The sequence below is a fragment of the Sceloporus occidentalis genome, unplaced genomic scaffold (assembly GCF_023333645.1).
Source record: "Sceloporus occidentalis isolate IW3139 unplaced genomic scaffold, rSceOcc1.0.p SCAF_7, whole genome shotgun sequence".
Lineage (NCBI taxonomy): Eukaryota > Metazoa > Chordata > Lepidosauria > Squamata > Phrynosomatidae > Sceloporus > Sceloporus occidentalis.
Genome location: NW_028316987.1, coordinates 12,405,481 through 12,427,426, shown reverse-complemented (window position 1 = coordinate 12,427,426; position 21,946 = coordinate 12,405,481). Strand labels below are relative to the sequence as shown.

Genomic DNA, 21,946 nt, shown 5'->3' with positions numbered 1-21,946 from the left:
CAAGAAGACAGATCAAGTGGCTCTGAGCAGATCATTAGCAGATCTTAGTTAGTTCAAGAAGGGAGGGAACTTGGAGTGCACAGGAGTGTGAGACTCAAACTGTATAGCAATAACCATGGATGGTGTTAACTGTTGTTGAGAGAGTAATACATGACCACACCTACACATCATTATTATGGTTCTACAGCCACAACTAGGGGATAAGGGGAATGCTCCCTACATACCAGAAAATATGACTGTTATTCAGTCATTTTGAGTATTAGTAACACCTATAAGAAGTTAGCATACAACTAGTTCACACAATTGTACTCATTCTGTATATAGACTTAATGAAAGTGCTGATGTGTGGGATGAGTCCCATCAGATGTTGACAACAGTAGTTCCCAGCCTCCCTCACCATTGACTGTATTGACTAAGACTTCTGAGAGTTATATTTCAACAATGTTTGGAGGGCCACATAATTCCCCCACTTTGCTGTAATGGAATAACAGTGTTGTTCCATTACCTTTAGGAGACACAGTGTGTTATAGTGGGCAAAGTGCTGGGTTGGGATCAGGGAGATTAAAGCAGGAGTCCCCAGTGAGCTGTGAAAATTACTAGGTGACCTTGGCCCAGTCACTCTCAGTCTAGCTTAAAAGGGAGGAGGAGAGAGCCAGGAACAGTGCTTTGAGCCTCCTGAAGGAAAGGCTGATATATACCATAATAATCAATACAACTGGGTTGTGTGCAGCTTTGGTAAGACCTCTGGCAAATGCAATTTATCCTTCTTCTGGCAGCTGCTTCAGATTTTAGCCCAAATCTTAAAAGAACAGTCTAAGACGCTGAGTGCTTGTGGATGTTTTTAAAGATTAGGCTGAAGACCCTAGGAAGGTCAGAGAATCATCTGACCCTTCAAATGTTGTTGGACTGCAAGCCCCAGCAGCTCTAGCCTGCAAAGGCAATGTTGATGAGTGATGGGAGTTACAGTGCAATAACATCAAAAGGTACACAGATCCCTGGCTTGGGACCACATGTTGCTTGCCTCTATTGTAGAGTGTTTGCTGTTACCTGGTTTTCCTTAAGGCTCAGCTGTCCCTGCTCCTTATTGCCATAGAAGGTCCTGGCGCATCTCCAGACTGTTTCACCTGGACGAACCCGCTGCACAAAATTGGCTGGGAAAAAGCCTATGCGGTCGCCCATCTTCCCCTAGAATATGGAACCAAAAATGTGAGATGTTTGTTTGTCTGAAGCACCGATGCACCATTTTAAGGGCTATAAAGCCTTCTAAAAGTAGTTTACACATTGTAACTATCATATAGCAAATAGCGAAACAGCAATTGGAACCAGAATTTCAACAATGCTAACTAAAAGCACAAAGAAAATAGTAAATAGTTTGCCGAGCCAACTTCATATTAATCAGATAAAAGCAGGTGGACAAACTCTCTGGTGAGATATAAAAGTTGAAGAAGGTATCCAACAATATAATTACTAAGATTTTGAATATACATGTCTTTTACTCTCATATTTTTCATCACTTTCTCCTCTCAAGGTAGGAATTTGCCCCTTTAAATTAAAATTATCCATAGATTCTCACCCAGATCCATAAAATCATAACTGGGCTTCAGATTTTCCAATGTAGCCACCTCTGCTTTCAATAAATGTAATGCTCACCATACTTAATACCACCTGGTGGTAGTTTTTAGGTGGGCAGAGAAGACAATATTTATTTTGCCAGGCTTTCCATGGGTTTCATTGTATGTTAATTGTACTGTCTTTCATTTGTTTCCAGTCTTTGCTGCTCTCATTTTCTTTCTTTCTTGTATTAAGCGTTTGTGTTATTGTTATAACTTACCCTGAGAGCCCTTATGGAGGTGGTGCTCAAAGGCAGCATGTAAATGTCTTTATAAATAAACACTTAAATTTATAAACTGAATAAGACTGAGTAAGATGTACTGAAGTATTTATGCAGCCAGTGATAACCATGATATGGACGCATTGGGAACAAGACAGATGGTCTCTTGGGTAGATTGACAAAGTCATACTCTTAGGGAGTGGGAGATACAAGAAGAGTTCCTCAGTCAGTTTTTTGTTTTGGTTGTTCTTCTCAGACCCTTTAGATTCAAAGGTTAATTTCTGACAGAAAGTTAGGTGAACTTCTCTCTTTTCTTTTGCTTTTTATTGTTCTTTGCAAAACAATACTCAAAACAAGTACTCAACCTGGGACGCTTTTACACTATAGAATTATAGTTTTATGATTCCAATTTAGCTACCATGGCTCCATCCTATGAAATTCTGAGATTTGTAGTTTCATAAGGCATTTAGAATTCTCAACCAGAGAGGTCTAGAGGCTTACCAAAGTACAAACTCCATAGGATTTCACTGCATAAAGCTATAGCAGTTAAAGCAGAACCATAACTGGGTACAGTCCTCCTTCCATTTTCACAGACTTTGAATCCACGGTCTCGGTCCTTCGCGGACTGGCAAGCAGGGAGGGTTAAAATGGCACATGTGCCTGTAGTGCACACACAGAGTCGCGCACAAGAGTGGATGGCTATTCAAGCCAATGGGGTTGAATATCGGCAAATTTCCATTTTCGCGGTGTGTGTGTGTGTTTGGAATGGATCCCCTGCAAAAATGGAGGGACAACTGTAGTGTGAAAGGGCGCCAGAACTGAAAACTAAAAAAGCTTCCCCCTTCTCAACAGGCAGGGATAGACCTGTTCATGGCTGCGTGTCAGGGGTGAAGGAAAGATATTGTCCACAAACTAAGAGGAAGATCATCCTATATGCCACTATACAGTGATGCCTTTATTGGCCAACTAAAATGCACAAAATAGATGCTACAAGTTTTTGAAGCTCTACTGGCGTCTTCATCAGGCAAAGATGTTAAAAATCATACAGGAGGGAGAAAAATTATGACGATGTTAGCCATAAGTCTGCATTTTGTCAAGATGTTGCTGTTCTCAGCTCAAATGCTTATTATTATTAATTATTATTATTATTATTATTATTATTATTATTTAAAGTATTTATACCCCACTCTTCAGCCAAAAGGCTCTCAGAGCAGCTTACAAATGGTTAATTAGACAACCCCCTGTCCTCAGGCTTACAATCTAAAAAGACAAGACAGAAAAGGAGAAGCGAATGGCAGTTAGGAAGGGGGAAAGTCCAGCAGATCTTCTCTCCCTCTGAGGCCTGTATCATGGCAGATGGACTGGAGGGAGGGCTCTTCTTCTTACTCTAACAAATGTTACAACTTATACAAATGTTGTTGGAGGGACATTCATACAGGCCATCCCCTCTCCTTCTGGCCATGTGGGTATTCCAAGAAAAAAAATTTAAGGTCCATTAGCAAGACAAAAAGACATTATCCTATATGATTACTTCAGGCTGACTCCTGGCACCCCAAACTAGTCTAGAGGCTGAAAAGGCTTCAGTATCACCACTACAGTAAGTCTTGCTTTTCCAACACCATTTAGCATCAAAGATCAGGAGCAGTATCAGGAAGGGCCTAAAACTGGATACTACCAGGAGCTTCCTGGAGGGTGTTTGAACAATCACAGGAAAAGCTATCACGTTGGAAAGGCCAGGAGTAGATGGAGAGAGCAAAACAGAACAAGGTCATGTCCTCAAGACTTTTTACGGGTTTCTCTGGGCAGCCTGAAAGCTTTGGAAGTGTGAAGGATGTTCTTGGAACTTGCCATGTTGCTATAGTAACAAGGACAAGGAACCAGATGTGTGTTTGGCTGGCTCAGAGGCCAAATACTTTCCCCCAAGGGCCTATAAAGCATGTGTGTGTGTTTATGTGAGAAAGTGCCTGTGTGTGTGAGGGAGAATACGTGAATGCAAGAAAGAGAGAAATGCAGAATAGAAATACATAAGCATGAAGCAGGAATGTGTGAGGAGGGTATCAGAGCTTGGAGATGGTAGCTTTTGGACTTCATCTTCCAGGATCCCACACCCAAAGCTTCCAGTGCTTATGTAGCTTAGGACATCTGGGAGTTGTATTCCAAAAAGTAAGTTTCCCAGACTGTTACATACCTAACCAAGTTGTTTAGGAGCAGATGACAACCTTCCCAAACCTAATGCTCTCCAGGCGTGCTGGACTAAAGTTCCACTTGCTGGGTGGGATGATGGGGCCTATCCTCCAACATATGTGGAAAGCAACTTGCTGGAGGAGGGTGTTGTACAGGAATGCACAAAGCAGAGCCTTTAATGCAAGACATGTATATCTGCAAATGTGAACAAGCAAGCTGATAGAAAAAAATGGGTAGAGGGTGTTTTATTTGGACATAGGAGATGCAGGTTTAAAAATCCATTCTCTACTGTGCCATGAGGCCAAACCTCTACCTCTTAGGAATGTTATTGCCTTATTTTGAATGCATACACACTACTTTTCAATAAAAAGATATCAAAGCACTTCCAAAATAAAAATTGGGCCACAACTGCAGAACACCGCCATCTCTGCTCACCTTCCACCAGTCCTCATTGGAATCATCCACCAACATGATTCGATCACCAGGCCTGTAGGGAAAGAGCAAGCCTGACTTATCTCCAGATAACAGAAGAGGGACAATGTATAAATGTTCTGTTCTAGATGCTATTCTGTGACCTAAAATGATGTACATCAGCCGCCAACAAGAAGCATCCTCCCTATTTCCCACCACCTTGATACTGACATAGAAATATTTCCCCAATAGTCAAAGCCCTTTGCATACATCAGAGGTGGGAGCTACTGTATACAGCACTCCAGATGTTGTTGAACTCCATCGCCCATTATCCCTTGATAGCATCAGCAGTGGCTAGGAGTCATAGTCTAGAAAACATCTAGAGGGCCACATGATTTCCAACCCAGTGCGCTTTATTTATTTATACATAATTACATATATATGAATGCACATACATACATGTTATTGTTATGTGCCTTCAATCTGACTCTGACTTATAACAACCCTATCATTAGGTTTTGTGGCAAAATCTATTCACAGGTGGTTTGCTATTGTATACCTTTTAGACTGGGAGAGTATGACTTGGCCAAGGTCACCATGCTTTATGGTTGAGCAGAGACTTGTATCTTGGTCTCCTGGACCCCAACATCCAACACTCAAACCACTATGCTACACTGGCTCTCTACATGCATACATAAGTGTATACTGCCATCACTTTACTTTAGAACTTGGCCTGTAATCATTATTATTCTCAAATTACATCAAAGACAATAGCTTTTTTAAGGCTAGTCTGCAAGTACTCCAGTTAAGCTGGTATATGATTGAAAGGTTTATCTGTCATCTCATACTCTGAACCAATGGAAATGGCAAGACAGGACAAGGGATAAACTTACTTCAGGGGTAGGTCATTGTTCTCCTGAGGCAAAAACTTGTAGAGAGCTACATATGAATACATGGGTGAAATCTCCTTGCGTGTAGAGCCTCGAGCTGACTGCAGTAAAAGGAAACAAAATTAGGCCTTAAGAGACCTCATTCTCTATGTGGAGCATTAGTTCAGCCTCAGATTTGGATAAGTAACTATGGAGGGACTGGGACTACACCTGCCACATTTTCCCTCACTCCTGGACTCTCATGGCTCACAGCCATGCACTTTGATTGAAATGGAAATGGCTGGAAGGCCATCTCTGGGGTTCAAGAATGTAATCATGGACACAGAGAAGGGATGAAGAATGCAGAAAATAGCAATTTATAGGAGAATTGCAAGTCCTTGAGACAGAATTCTCCATTTCCTGCTGGGGTTTTTTTCCTGTCAGTAAAAAGTGGGGGCTAAATAAGCTGCCCAAAAGCCCCTTCCCTCCATAAGGCCCTTGAGCCCTGTGAGTTGCACAATTTTCCCTCTACCGTAGATGGTTCTGAAATAAGAATGTCAACCCCCAGTCCTCCTTCTCCTGCTCTTCCACCAGGCAATGCAACATTATTGTTGTTTACTCAAAAATAAGTCTCACCAATGGGGCTTATTCTCACAAAAGTGGGTACAAGATTGTTGCGTCAGGTTACAATCCCCCACACAGTAAACTTCACTAATCTCATCTCAGGGGAACTTACTTATGAGTAAACACATCTAGGACTATTGGACCCCACTCCCTCAGAGCTGGGAATGAATCCCTACTCTTTCTACTTTTAGCAAAAGTGTTAAGTCAAATTGTATATTTTTATCCTGCCCTTTTAGAATGTTTTATTAGTAGTGCTATGTTTTTAGAATACATTACTCATAGCTCCCCAAACAGCAATGCAGCAGGAGCTGCAGTTAATCTCCAGTCTGTCTATCTGCCTGCCTGCCTGCCTATCTATCAACAGAGAGACAGAAGACAGAGTGAAGACTGTGTCTTATATTTAATCCAACACCAGAAGAACCAGAACTTTCTTCCTCTTCCACTACTGTTCACCATGGCACAACAATCTGCTCCAAAGGATTTCCCAACCCAACAGAGCAGGTTTTATTAGGAGTTTGGAGACTGCAGGGAGCTTGCCATGGCAGAAGCATTTTAATCCACACTACTGGATCTTGACCACTGTTTCTATGTATTTAATGTCAATGGCTAGAATCCTTTTTGGGCAGTTACAAATGCATAACCTAAGGCTGCACAATTGTGACTGTTTTGTATTCACAATCCTTAGTAGCCCCTAGTTTAGGGACTGTGAAAGTTCCTCAATCTCCCCTTAACTGGCAGCAATTGTTGAGACTGACAGAAGTCTATTCCCTGTAACTTAGAAGCACTTGGTTGATGGTCTTAACCACACTTGCGAGAGCAATCTCTGGCATGAGAGGGAATTGTGACAGTGGTCCTGTTTCTGTCTGTCACATCCAAGATTGCTTCTGGGAGCAGGTGGGAATGTCAACTAGCTGCTTCCCGAGTGACAGGGCAACAGATTCCCATCAATCACAGCAACTGCTGCTTGGTAAGTAGAAATTGAAGGATCGGAATGGGATTCACTGAGCAGCACCATAACTATGGTCCTTACTCATTCCCAACTGCCCAATAGGATTCTGATCTTTATTTGTTATTTTTTAATTTCTTGTACATTTATTTTTTGTATTTCTGTTCTTGGAGAAAGGCAGTACATAAATAAATATTTAAAGTAAAACAAAAATATAGGATTGTGCTCAATTTTGCACTAAAAAGTGTGGAACTGAAGCTGGTAGTATATGCATAAATGAGAGCTGTATTGACAAGGAATTATTCTCAGCCATTTCACCTGTATTGAAGTGCATACCCTCTAAGTGTTCCCATTTGGCAAGGGCAGTCCCAATTAATCCTCTGTCACCCCACTTTTCAGCTGCTTCTAAAATATCCCAGTTTCTTTCTCGTCCTCCCATTTCCCTCCTTGTCCTCAGCCTTACTTCAGGGCCTAGACAGACCAGCACTTTGTGCCAGCCTGGGCCTGAACTAGGGTTGCGCAGGGGCTGAGTGTTTACATGCTCAGAAACCCTACTGCGCACCCTGGGTGCCATCTTGGCACACTTCCGTACAGACAGAGCGTGCTATGGTGATGCCCCTCATGCGCAGCGCCTAAACAGCACTGAGCATGAGCAGTGTCATAAGGGTATGCCGTGGCAGTTATGGCGGCTCTTCTACAACACAAAAAGAAGCCGCTTTTTGTGCTGTACATGTGATTGCCGTGGCCTGCTTCCAGGGCAGAAAGGGGTGGCATCTCTGTTGAGCCCCTCAGTTCAAAGTGCAAAAATAGTTTCTATTCAATTAATTCAGCAGGAGGAGAGAGGAGAGGAGAGGAGGGGCACAATCTTGCCTGCCCAGTAGGCTTAAAGGTAAAAAGTAAAGATAGTCCCTTGACATGAATGTCTTGTTGTAACCAGCTGTAGGGGGCAGTGCTCATTTCCATTTCTAAGCTGAAGAGCCAATGTCGTCCGAAGACGAATCCAGTGGTCATGTGGCCAGCATGATTGCACTGAAGTGAGAAGGTATCTACTTGCATTTGCATGCTTTCAAACTGCTAGGTTGGGAGAAGCTGGGACTAGTGACAGGAGCTCACCCCATCATGCAGCACTCAGGCCTCAAACTGCCAACCTTCCGATCTTACAATCGTCAGAATTAGCGCCTTAACCACTAAGCCACCACATACAGTAGGCTTAGGCAAAAGCAAACTACTGCAGCCTCTTCTGGCTTGCGTGCTCTTCCTCATTTAAACCCTTTCCCATCTTGACCACAATGATGTTGCTTGGCCAGAGATGGCCCAGTTTTCACCTGTGAAATGTGTATGGGGGGTATGGAAGTGAGTAATTTTGTTTTAATTCTATTTCACAGGTGAGGCAAAAAAATTTGGAGGGAGGAAAGTCAAAACAGCCACCATTTTTTATTTCCTTAGAATGCTCTGTCTTGAGTTTTTTTAATACTGGGAAATTCAAAATGGCTGTCAACACAAACAATGTTTCTCTCTATGGCCACTTAGTTGTACATGCAATTATGGTAGGTAACACACAATTTAAAGAGGGGCAGGTTGTTTTTTTTCCAGCAACTCCCTTTATTCAAGAGATGTGGTATTAAATACTCTCCTAAAGAAAGGACAGCAATTGAAACTGGTGTATTAAAACATAAGTCAGTGTGCTTTTCCATGCAATCCTGTATTTAAACCTGAGTTATAGGGGACAATGTTTGTGTTTGGCATTTTTTAAAAAATAAGTATGTTCTCTCTCTCTCTTCTTGGATTATTTGATCAATTTTTCAAACATTTTGTGGATGCACTGTCCCCAATCCACATCTTAGTACAAAGTGGTATGCTTTTCACCTGCTGTTCTGGGCTCTTTTCTTCTGATGCAGTGCCCTCATTCTCTGCTGGTTCTGAGAAAACTGAAAGAAACAAGAGAAATGAGTATAGACATTTCAAGATCTTGGGCAATGTTGCAGTACATACAGTCTTCATCTCTCTCACATCGTTCCAAAAAAGGATACCTTGTTGACACTGGGGGTTACAAGGCATTCTGCAGACTTGCACTAACAATAAGCAGAATGATAATACATTTTAATTTGTTATTATTGGGCTGCATTGAGACTAATATAAGTCCAGTTGATTTCATTGATTCTACTGTAAATAAATCTGGATCTAACCATTTTTATTTATATTTTCTTCTTTGTGTAGTATAGATTTTGACTGGCAAGGGAATGCCATCTGTTGCTCTGCCTCAGGCAGCAAAATGTCTTGGGTACAAACCCATAGACCCATAGCTAGACTCATTTACAGGGCCTGATTTCTGATTTTTGGAGTCTCCTTTCTCCTTCAAGGCAGAAGTGAGAACTGCCTATAGAAATCAGTTGAAATATTTGGCAGCTTTATATTGATGCCACCTCCCCTGCCTAAAGAATAAAAGAAAGCAATAAAGAGAGCCAACATGGTATAGTGGTTTGAACAGTGGACTACAACTCTGGTGATCACGGTTTGATTCCCTAGTCAGTCATAGAAAACCAGTAGGTGGCCTTGGGCAAATCATATATAGTACTCTCAGCCCCAGAAAATCCTTAGAAAGGACTGCTTTAGGGTTGCCATAATTTGGAAATGACTTGAAGGCAAGCAACAAAGGCAAGAGATCATATTCATCTCTTTTTGGTTTTTTTTTTAATGGGCCTTTAAATCAATGCTGACTTGCTATGTTGACCTTATCATGGGAGGGGGTTGGCAAGATTTATTCAGGGGAGGCTTGCCACTGCCTGCCTTTGAGACTGACGTGGTGTCTGCATGGGTCAGATGCTCCAGGAGCAGTCTGGAGTATTATGGCCCCAAAGCTGACCTCACAACCCCGTTATCTGGGTACTCTGGAGTGACAACAGGTGGCTGTTCACATGCTTGTCATACTGTGTTGTCTGCTGCTGCCTCTGAGGCCAAAAACGAGGTGCCCAACATCAGTCACATGGTTGGGCAAGTGGTTCTGATCTCAGAGGGACAGACCTGAGCTGGAGGCAGTGGCTGACACAGCAGGGCACATTTTAAACAGCCATCTGCCTTTGTTCTGGAGATGATGTTTTTAAAATTCAACTTAAGGGAGGGTATATAGTGGGTTCAGTGCTGAACTGTCTGCACACTGTCTGGACAGTTCAAACCAGATTTGTTTTTTGTTTTTTTTAAACTACTTTTAATTGGTTTTTGTTCAAACCAGATTTGAAGACTGGACCCTGTGTTATCAGGACTGATCTCCACAAGGCTGGAGGGAGGCCATGCTATTCGGCCCATGCAGACACTATCTGAGTGTGTGGTTCTTCCAAGATCATCCAGCAGGTATCCATAGCTGAGCAGGGATTCAAAACCTGGTCTCCTGGAGTCTTAGTGCAATACTAAAATCATTACGCTACAATGACTCTCTATTTTGTGTGACAATTAACTAAATTTCCTTACAAATTGACTCTGACAGGCCAGCTGTTAAGCTGACAATCCTATATTTACTTCTTAGAAGAAGTGTCATTGAACTCAGTGGGACACACTTCTGAGCAGACATAAACAAGGAGTCTTGTGCCACACTTCTCCAATTTTCCAAACAGAAATATGCAGAATAGGGTTATATTGTACATGTTAAAACAGAAGCACATTTTTGACAAGAAATAAGACTAATGTTACAGAGACCAAGCACTTCTGCTTTTGCTGAAAATGTTGGTTCTAGATAGGCAGAGCACTACTCAATAGCAGCTTCAGTAAAATTGGACTTTTTTTTTAATATCAGGAGCAGAATACATGTAGCCTTAGACCATTAGCTATTATGGCTAGGAAAGATGGGAGTAGCAGTCTAACTTCTAGAGGGCCACATACTTCCATCTTGTTTAAAACTCACTTCTGCCTCAGGAGGAACCAAAACAAGAAGAGAAAAGAGTTCCCTCCCAGACCCACTGAAGTTATCTACCCTTTACTAAATGTGCAAAAGTCAAGAGGATCAGAAAGCCTGCAGGAGTCAAGGATTTCCAGGGTCAGGCAAGCACAGGTTATCTTGTATCCCTATCTGTGCATTTCCTCTGCATAGGGGGGTAACTTTTGCACAGGGCAACAAAATGGGCTATCATTCTGGTATGTTTTTATCTGTCTGGTTCCAATGAAAGAATGGAGGTCCTGCTCACCATTATCAGCCTGGGTTTCCTCTGCTGATTGGCCAGCAGCTTCTGTGTCCTCAGCCCCCTCATCCTTTTCATTCTAGGAGAAATGGAAATGCAAGAATGAGAAGAACTGAGCAGGAGGTCAGTATACATACATGTCTGAGCATAAGTGGTAAAGGGACTGTGGCTCCAGTGACTGGTCCTGCTCTGCTCATGTGGTACAGCTGACTGGCATAGTTTGAAATCACAATTGCTCAGAGTTGGCATCAAGACATAACACTGCTGGGCATCTGCTGAGCCCCACCCTCCAGCATGGGGTCCTGTTATCAGTTCCTGGAGCTCCCTAACATTCTTTTCTCTCTGCTCCCACTTCTTGATATTACTGCTTATTCACCTGCCTCTCTAAGGCCTGTTACAGACAGCCAAAATAAAGTTGCTTCGAGTCACAATGGAGGTATGGTGTTTCAATGATGCATGCATCCTAAGAGTCCAGAAGCCACACCAAAGCCACGCTCCAGTCCTTAGGGCTGGAGCATGGCTTTGGTGCGACTTTTGGACTCTTAGGACACATGCATCATTGAAACACCATACCTCCACTGTGACTCGAAGCAGCTTTATTTTGGCTGTCTGTAACAGGCCTAAGAAAGTAAGAAGAATAAAGAATAAAGAAGCCACAGCTTTCTCCTGTCTTGCAAATTGGGTCCAAATTGAGAGGCAAATGAATGGGCAGCAGAAGCTTGATGAATATGAGGTGTACCCATGGTGACCAGTGGATCCATGGCCATTTGGATGGTGAATCTACTGTAGGTTTTTCAGTTCAGCCCCCTCCCTCCCCTTTGTAGCTCCTCTAACTTGTATGAAAGCTCTCCTAGAGCTAGACAGGGTTCATCCCTGGGAGAGCTCCACCATGCCTGGGAGCAACTGTGGGAGGAGCAGCTTTGATTCTGAGTTCCTGCATGGCAGGGAGTTGGACTGAATGGCCTTGTGGTCTCTTCCAATTGATTCTATGATTCAGCTGCAAAATTGAAATTTAATACATTGGTCACATGTTAATGGATTTACCAACTGCCCCAGATCTTCCAAGTAAGGTATCATGCTCATGTACTGTTTAACTTTAATGCTTCTAAGAGCATTTTAAACTCTTTTAAATTGGATTTTGTTTTTTTTAAATTGAAGTTGACTTTTTAAATATTGCAAATAATTTAATTCTATTTTAATGCTCTCTTTTTGTATGCTTTAATTGTATCATTGTCTTTTAAATTACCAGCTGCTTTGAGTCCCAGTTCTGGGGGGAAAACAGGATATTAATAGATGATGATGATGATGATGATGATGATGATGATGATGATGATAAAAGCATCATACCCAGCCCACTCCAAAAACTGGGCTGGCAATCTTTGGAATCATACAGGACAACCAGACTATGTAGGCCAGGGTACAAGTCATGTGGACTTCCCAATTATTTTCCCAGGAGCTCAACCCAGCATAGGCAATGGTAGAGAATGCTGAGAGCTGCAGTCTAACAAGCTACAGGTTTCCACCCCCCAGATGTAGGCAAAAACCTTTTGACATAGCTTTAGCAACATGAGAGCAGAAGCCCAAACACTGGATAATTGCTCTTAGAATCACAGAGTTGGAAGAGACCACAAGGACCATCCAGTCCAACCCTCTGCCATGCAGGACCACAGAATCAAAGCACACCTGACAGATGGCCATCCAGCCTTTGTTTAAAAACCTCCAAAGTAGGATACTCCACCACTCTGAGGGAGTGTGTTCCACTGCTGAACAGCTCTTACTGTCAGAAAGGTCTTCCTAATGTTAAGGTGGAATCTGTTTTCCTGTAGTTTGCACCCATTGCTTCATGTCCTATTCTCTGGAGCAGCAGAAAACAAGCATGCTCCACCCTCAGCATGACATCCCTTCAAAATATTTGAACAGGGCTATCATATTACTTCTTAACCTTCTTTTCTCCAGACTAAACATCCCCAGCTCCCTAAGTCTTTCCTCACAAGGCATAGTTTCCAGATCCTTCACCATTTTGGTCACTCTTCTCTGGACACACTTCAGCTTGTCAACATCCTTTTTGAACTCTGGTGCCCAGAACTAGACACAGTATTCCAGGTAAGGCCAGACCAAAGCAGAGTCGAGTGGCACTATTACTTCCCTTGATCTAGACTCTATACTTCTATTGATACAGCCTAGAATCACATTGACTTTTTTTTTTTGCTGCTGCATCACACTGTTAACCCATGTTGAACTTGTGGTCTACTAGGACTCGTGTTCAACTCGTAGACTACTAGGACTGCTTCTTGTCTAAAGCAGTCTCTCTCTCTGCTCACAATGACACAGAAGGGACACATTAGCTCCATTTCATCTGTACTTAGGCCCAACCTTGCCATAATCTGATGCCATCCAGATATATTGGTTTACAACACATCTGGAGGACAACAGGCTGGGAGATACTGAGACAAATGGCCATTGTGCAGGTATGCATCCCTAATTTGATATAAAAGCTGGTACTCATATTTGCTTATTTTCCTCCCCCTGTTGTGCAATTAGGATGTAAGCTTGTAGACACAATTTCTGTTGAACATTTTATGTTTTGCACAATGCCTAAAGTTTTAAAGTACTTATTATTATCTTTAAGACACTTATAGAACACAGGTGGATTTTGACTTGGATCGCATACACTCCATCTTTGCAGCAAAGATATTTGAGGAGGATGGGGTCATTTAACAATATAAATTTCTTTTACAAAAATGGTAGCATGTGTCCCATAAAAATATGAATTATTGAGATAGCAGAGTAATTAAAATGAAGTTAATTCCATTCCTCTCTTCTACTTCCCCTGCCTTGCCTTGTTAATTACTTGGTTTTAGATATTTTCAATTACATCTCTTAAGTAGAACTGGAGCTTTCCCTAGAGGCAAAAGAACACTTGCTCCCGCTGTGGAATACATGCTAGATATGAGCTTGTGTCGATATTGCTTTCTTGATTTCCATCTGAGCAGCCCATCATGTTATCCCACCCACAAGCATTTGACATTAGTTCCACTTCTTTCCAGTGTCACCACCCATTCTCCCAGCCAGAAATTTCCAGCCAAATTCCTCTCACCATCTTCTTCTGGAACCTCCCACACAGATACACACAACTCCAGAACTTGGACTAACAAAATGCAATCCTCCCATTAAGGAAGAACCATACCAGACTCCTGGTGGGGGACTCTGAGGTGCTGCTGAAACTGGAACGATTCATGTAAGCCAGTGAAGTGCCATAGCGCAGAGTCTCATAAATGGGGTCCACCTTTCCACTGGTCCCTGCTGGTAAAGGGAAGACCATTCAGAGCTGGATTCTCCAACACGAGGATGAAACATAGCATCTGCCTTACATTGGGTCATGTTTGTGTGTATGTGTATGCATGTGTGACTTCAGGTCACCTGTCGATTTACAGCAACTCCATTAATTTCACAAGCAAAGAATACTCAGGCTTTTTGCCAGTTCCTTCCTCTGAAATATAGCCTACAGCACTTGGTATTTGTTGGGTTTTTTTTTCATCCAAGTAGTAAACATGGTGGGCCCTGCTTAGCTTCCAAGATCAGATGGGATCTGGTACCATCAGGATATTTAGGCCATGCTGGGCTGTAGGAACTGAGAAAATAGCATCAGTTAGAAGGACCAGGGAAGAGGTAAGATAGGCAGACCCTCCTCTGCTTCAGAGGCTAGAGATCTGTTGGCAATCAAAGAAGACAACTAGGGTCTGCATTGACTCTCTTCCCTCCATACCACCCTGAACAATCCCAGTTCCATCTAATTTCAGAAACTAAGTAAAGTTGGGTCTGGTTTTTATTTTGGCTGGAAAACCACCATGCAATACCAGGGTCTCTAGAAAGACCTGGGAAATAATTCTGCCTGAAATTCTGCAGTACCACTGCTGCCAGTCAAGAATTGAGACTACTGTTCTAGATTGGCCAATGGTCTGATCTGATATAAGGGAAGGGAGCTTCGTATTTTCACAGACTGTGGTGTAACACTTTGAGCACCATAATAAACTATTGGACTGCAACTCCCAGCACTATCTAGCCTGTTTAGTTATGAGGGATGATGGGAGCTGCAGTCCAATTACTGAGTCATATATTTCCTGTTCCTGAGCTGGATTCCCTCTGGCCTGACTTCCACAAGCCCTGTAACATGGTTTTCAATGTGCGGTGGAGGCCTTCCTGCACTATAAAATAAATTATTTATTATATCAGTATTTCAGAATAGTCCACATGTAAAATCATTTGTGGCTCAAAGTTTTATTTACTGCAACAAGAAAGTTGGTTTGTGAAATTACTCATGGAAAGAGAAAGAAGATTTCCACCTGTCAGTTTTCTATCTGTTCCCATTTTCAAGCAACAGCCACAACCTTGTTTCACAATTAACTGGAACAACCTGACAGTCAAATTTTCTCTATGTTCAGGTAAGCTTAAAAACATTAAACCCCTCTCCTTCCCTGGCACTGGTGTTTTTCCCACCCAAGATCAAGCCACCTCGATTGCATTTTGTAGAGAGGCGGGATATAAATAATAATAATAGTAATAGTAATAGTAATAATAATAATAATAATAATAATTATTATTATTATTATTATTATTATTCAGCAGGGATATAGTTCATAACTATACAATAGTTGCTTGGAAAATCTATTTCCTCTGCAGCTACTGTAGATACAGCTGCATTGAGAAAGAACATGGGAGTCCAAGATGTGTGTGTGTGTGTGTGTGTGTAGATAATGTCATAGTCCCTATTCATAAAAAATAAATGAATCCCAAAACTTTGACCCTTCATGCCCTGGCTCCACTACACTACTGTTGGGACTCAAAAGACCAGTGGTCTTTACGATGTCTGATCTACTCTCCAGAATGTCTTCATGTCCACCATAATCCACCATCCCATGGCAGACTGTTCCACTCTTACCTGCAGGAGGAGACTCCTTCGGGGGGGTTGAAGCAGTGGCAGTGGTAGCACTGGTGGTAGTGGTGGTGGTAGTGGTGGTGACTGGCTGTGGCTGTGGATCATGCAGCAGCATAGGGGAGCTGAGATTACGTCGGAAAGATGTTGCTTGCTGAGGAAGAAAAGTGAGAAGAAGAACACAGGTGATTCACTCCAGAAGGTGGGAGCTCCAGAGTGTGTCCCCTCTTCCATCCCATATAGGAGAGGAGCCTGGCAGTACAGGAGAGGTAGCACTTCTGTCTTTTCTATGCCAGTTACTAAAAACCACTTTTTACATACCTCTCTTATGCATTTAACAGCCCACGTAAACTGTGAATTCAGTAACACTCTGCCAATCAGCCTCCAGAAATTAGGATTCCTACTTTCCTCCTTTCCTAAAAGCAAATCTGCAGATCTCCCCAATGTTACATTGTTCGTGCAAGTAGTGGCAGTATATTAAAGTGATTAGAGTTTTAGAGTAGGAATAACAAGTCCTAGGTTTAACACAACACTCAGTTTTGAGGTCATTGGGTAATCCTAAATCAGCCACTGTCTCTCATCTTAATCTACCTCTCAAGGTTGTTGTGAGCCTAAAAAGAGAGAGAGAATGCTGCCTTCATCTTCTTGTAGAAGGTATAATTATATAAATAAAATGAACTCTCAAATGTACATGAAAGCTATGAAACAATTGCCTATCCGAAGTAGCTGTATGCAACTTCACTGTTCCATATGCCACATTCACATATAAGTGTTATGTAAATGAACAGAATGATGTGAATAAAATCATTTTGTTGACTATTTTGCCCTCCTGTCAGGAAAGCAAGCTAGGAGGAGAACAGCTTTGTGAGATGTCTCAACCTAGATTTACCTAAGTACACTGAAACAAGCCAGTTTGCTCAAGAAAACCTGGTTTATGATCCTGGGTTGTTTGAGTAGACTTAATCATAAACACAGGTTCAAATATCCCACAGAGCTCTTCCTTTCCTGATTGGTTGCCCACTTGGTTGAAGAGAGGAGCAAAGCAGGAGCTGTGCACACAAGCATCTGGTTCCTTCAACTTGTAGTTTATTAAGCTAGGATTCCTGGCATATTGTTATTTATTGATGAGGCCATGTAGAATAGTGTGAAGACACTGCAGTGTTTCTCTCTTCAGCAAGGTTTAGTCAGAAATACATAAGCTGTATGTCATCTGTTCCTTTTCCAGCAGCCACTAGTCTGTAATAGGATTATTCAGCCACTTACTGCCTTTCCTGGGCACTGCTGATGAGAAACTTCTTCTGAACACCACAAATGCACACTAAACTTGCATGTCTTGCATCGCAGGCCTTGCTTTGAGTTTCCTATGAAGTAACAAAAGAAATGCATAAGGTAGCTATAACACATTGTGCAAAGGTAGTTTTGGAGTGTATTGGTCTGTGGGCACATGTATGTATATAGTATTTTGCAAGGTGGGGAGACAGCTTCCAAAAGAAGAGGGAAAATAGATCAGCACATATGAAAGGAAGAGAATGTTCTGTTATACCAATATTCCCCAACCTGGTGCCTTCGAGATACACTGGAATACAACTCCCATTATCCCCCTTCTAATGGGTGCTGTAGTCCAGCACATGTAAAATGCATAAGCTTTGGGGAGGATATGTTAACTACAGAAATCCATCTGTGTCACATTTCCAATTATCCCATGCAATGAGATATTTCAGGGACATTTTTTTACAGGGTCAATTTCTTCATGAGAACTGGAGTCTTGAGATGTCTTTAAAACACACAAACACGCACACACAGAGCACAGGATAGTGGGCAGACATCTACAGACACAGGGCTCATTCCCAAGAGGTGAATCAATTCCCCCCAAATCAAGTTGTCTGGCCTTTAGCCCCCCTCCAGCTATTAAGGTAACAGTTTTATACATTATACATTACTTTCAGCCACCATTTTTTCTCACAAACAAGAACAGTTGAGACAAATATTGTGAGTTGTAGCTTAACAACATTTAACAACAACAAGAGGGCCACACTTGCTAGGGAGAGTCTACTGTAGAGTCCATCGTGAAGCAATTTGCCATAAAGCAGCCAGAGACAAAATTAAGAAACACCCAGGGCCAAAGCAGGATGCAAAGAAGCAGTGCTAAACCAACTCTGCAAAGAAAGCTTTTTTCTATACACAATTTGTGAAACCAATAGTCACAGTGTATTGATTTTATCCAAATTTGCACATGAGCATGGTTTTAAATTGTGTTAAATTAAGCTGTCTCATTCTAACCTGTCCAATTATTCCATATGCTTTTAGTCTTTTACTCTATTTTTAACATTGTTTTAAATTAGTTAAACTGATACCATTGTACATCGCCAAAAGATTCTTTGACATAAAGCAGGATATAAATAATTAAATAAAATAAAATATGTGGAAGGAAAGGAAAGAGGGATGACATGTGTGTATACAGGCATGTATGTATTTTTATTTATTTATTTCTATGTCACCTTTCTCCCAGGAAGGGACTCACATATGTGCACACATATGTGCTAGCCAGAACTAGGGTGTTAAGACAGACCAAAGCAAAGAGGCTCTCCAAGTACTTACCTACAATAAGCTGATGGCAAATTTCACAAGGGTTGTGTTTCTTGAAGATGTGCTCCTGGAAGCTGTGGGTTTTCATGGGCTTGAGGGGTGCCAGGGACCTCTGAATTGCTCGGGGAGAGCGCTCTGCTTCGGTGGGCACCGGTGGGGGAGACGGGGGTGGCACAGAATCTGGGGGGCTAAGCAGCACATCTGTGGGCAGCTTGAACTCACTGTTGGAGCGCAAGAAAAAGTTCTCGACACTCTTGCTCCGTAGGATGGTTTTGAGCGAGAGAGAGCGCTTGAAACGCTGCAGCTGAAGAAATGGGAAGAGAAAAGAGAAACAAAATAAAGAGAAGGCACAACATCTGGAGCAACGTACTGCAGAGGCACAAAATTTGTCATTCATTTTCTGGAATTACAGGATGTTGTCCATCATGAGAACAGCAGCCACAGCTTCTGAAAACTGACTTAAAATAAGAAATCTCATGGCTTAGATGAAAATATGAGGTGGAGAGTTTTATCAGTCGCTTGTTGTTTGTTGCTGTGTGCCTTCAAGTTGTTTCCAAGGTTTTCTTGGCAAGAGGTGTTCAGAGATCTGCTACTGCCTTCCTCTGAGGCGGAAAGCATGTGACTTGTCCAAGTGGATTTTATGGCCATGCTGGGAATCAAACCCTGGTCTCCAGAGTCATAGTCCAACACTCAAATGACTAAGCCATCCTTTATCAGTCACACAATGGTCAAATAGCCTAGCTAGTCAAGTACAGCTGTTTCTGCACTCAACTAATATCTGATGTTGGTAAAGGACTAGATGAGCATGTATAAACTGAAGCTTAATCCAGACAAGACAGCGGTAACCCTTGTCAGTCAGAAAGCAGACCAGGGAATAGGGATTCATCCTGTGCTGGATGGGGTTACACTGTCCCTGAAATCTCAGGATTTCAGCTTGGCCCTGAACTCAGGACTGAGCCTGGATGCCAAGTTTCAGTGGTGACAGGAGTACATTTACATAATTAAAACTAGTGTACCAGCTATAGCCACACCTTGAGAAGTCAGATCTGCCTATGGTTACTCATGATTTGTTACATTCCACTTGGATTACTGTAGTGCGCTCTACATGGGACTTTGGAAACTATTAGGAAACTTCAGCAGATTTAAAGTGCTACAGGCAGGCTGTTGACTGAGGCTGGTTACAGGGGTCATGCACACAGACACCCGCCAGATGAAACAACTTCATTGGGTCCAGGCTAGATGGTTGGACTTTCTTGGAAGTTGTGCAAAGAAGGGATCTTATTTAGATTGTACCAGCCCTATCATATTAACATGTAGTAAAAGCATAGTAGTAAAGCCTAGGAGGTTCAGTGAGTGGTAGGTAACTGTTGGAGTGACAGTTGCACAATGTAAGAATGCATGGCCATCCTATCACACCTGTACAATCCACCTCTGCATTTGGGCTATGCATGAAGAATTTAAGCTACAGAACCATTGAATAGGTCTATTGGCCTGGAAGAAAAAAAACAACTTTAATCCTGTTATGGAGGCTTCCCAATTAGGTCAGGTGAGGTGGCAAAAGCAAAGCTGGAAGAGAAGCGGGTGCTGAAGCCTGTGGGGGCATTTATCTAATCTCAAAGTCATCTTCCTCTGCTGCTTTCTCTTTCTGGAGTGGAAGCATATATAGCCCCAAGACAGGAAAGGCACTTTATATTAATTCACTGCAAGGCAAACTTGCATGTTCTTTCCACCTGCTTCACTGGGATTGTAATAAAACAGGGAGACAGAGACAAGAAGGACCAATTAACCCCCTCAGGGCATCTAATGGGCCTGAAGGAAAGGAGACAGCTCAGTTCAACCACAACCCATTGCTTCTTGCTCTGCTGAAGAATGCCAGCCACAGATGTTACAATGTCCGTGCCTGCCAGGCTCTGGCATTGTCAAGGTTAGCCCTAGGCTCATTCTCTGCCCTTTATCATCATCTAGCTTCAGCAAGCTGTGACAGTTTAGCTCGCAAACTAACTCAGATTAGTCTACACTAGTGCTTCTCAAGCTATCTGATATGGCTGGTTGAAATCCCCCCCCCCCATGTGCCAGGGACTGGTACCACATTTGTGTCCATTGGGTACAATGTTTTTTCCCTTTCCTTCAAACATTCTAGAGATTCACAGCCAATGGCTCAGGGACCACATTGCTTCAGGGGCCACCACTTTGAGTAGTACTGGTTTACACAACAGAGGGCCAGTATACCAGTGGATTCTGTGACCAGCAAAAGAGCTCAAGATGATTATGTTTACAGCTCCTTTAGGGGAATATGGGCAAATGAAAATCCCATAACTGGCCTTCTGCACCCAGCCATAGCGAGAATTAGAGTGGGGGATAGTGATCATTTTTAAAATGGTAAAACCTATAATAGCATCCCATTAAGCAGCAAAGAATATTAGAAATGCCGAAGGGCAAAAGTCATGCATACCATCTGAAATGTTTTGGCTAAAATGTGGGATATAAATGAAATGATTGCAGGAATTCTGCATCAGAACATGTGGCACATAATGCTTTCCGCACTCAGGTCTGCACTCCTTCTGTTCTGGAAGGCAGCTTTAAAGGCAGGTTTGTCACTGGAGAGAAAGGAAAACAGTCTAATTCCTCTTCACCAGTGAAAGAACAGCAGCCAGAATGGGCTTTGCCATATTGCCTCTCCCTCTGTCTGTTAGCAAATGGTCATGGAAACACCCTGAGGCTTGAAAGCTGTCTGGATGGGAGCTGAACACTAAGTGAGGAACTAGTGACTAACTCCTTGAGCAATCTCCTCTCCCAAGAATGTGTGTACAACCCTGAATTACATGTGCATATGTCACCAAGAGAACTCTAACCAGTGTGTGTGTGTGTGTGTGTGTGTGTGTGTGTGTGTGTGTGTTAAAGAAACCATCTTAAGTTTACTGGGAGTAAGGAAATATTGCATTACAGATCTTGGGAGACTGCTCTTGGTAAGCTGGCAGTTCCAGATAACCCACAGATCAGTGGGGAGCTAATGACGGATGATTTCCTGGTAGCTGGAAATCTCCATCTAACTTTTCTAATGAGAAAAACAAAAATAAAACAAGCTTGGAAACTGACTCACCCACCTCCAAAATAAGAGGGCAGAAGTTGGTTATAGCTGGTGATTATGACATTAATGGAGAGGTGAATCTGCTCCAGCTTTCAATCTGAACTTTCGTGGAGCTAAGGTGATGCATATGTGTGTTGAGTAATTTCTGACCTATGGTGACCTATCATGGGGTTTTCTTGGCAAGATTTATTCATAGTAGGTCTGCCATTGCCCTCCATGTAGCCTGAGAGAGTGTGACTTGACCAGGGTCACCCAGTGGTGGCTGAGCAGGAATTCAAACTCTGGTGTCCTAGAACTATATTCCC

At 42.4% G+C, this 21,946-nt stretch overlaps 1 protein-coding gene across 2 annotated transcripts in view; it reads right to left on the bottom strand.

The window, feature by feature from the left end:
* Positions 1–21,946, bottom strand: part of LOC149309197 (SH3 and cysteine-rich domain-containing protein 2-like) — a 52,857-nt gene that overhangs the window by 7,759 nt on the left and 23,152 nt on the right. Inside the window, exons 2-10 of one of the 2 annotated variants that reach the window (XM_089531931.1) lie at positions 18,566–18,857; positions 17,231–17,328; positions 15,974–16,121; positions 14,222–14,337; positions 11,041–11,113; positions 8,732–8,793; positions 5,320–5,417; positions 4,451–4,502; positions 1,048–1,185 (exon numbers count right to left, since the gene is read on the bottom strand). In XM_089531931.1, coding sequence (XP_089388057.1) covers positions 1,048–1,185; positions 4,451–4,502; positions 5,320–5,417; positions 8,732–8,793; positions 11,041–11,113; positions 14,222–14,337; positions 15,974–16,121; positions 17,231–17,328; positions 18,566–18,857 — 1,077 coding nt within the window. The remainder of the gene's footprint in view (positions 1–1,047; positions 1,186–4,450; positions 4,503–5,319; positions 5,418–8,731; positions 8,794–11,040; positions 11,114–14,221; positions 14,338–15,973; positions 16,122–17,230; positions 17,329–18,565; positions 18,858–21,946) is intronic. The other variant, XM_089531932.1, reaches the window with a different exon arrangement.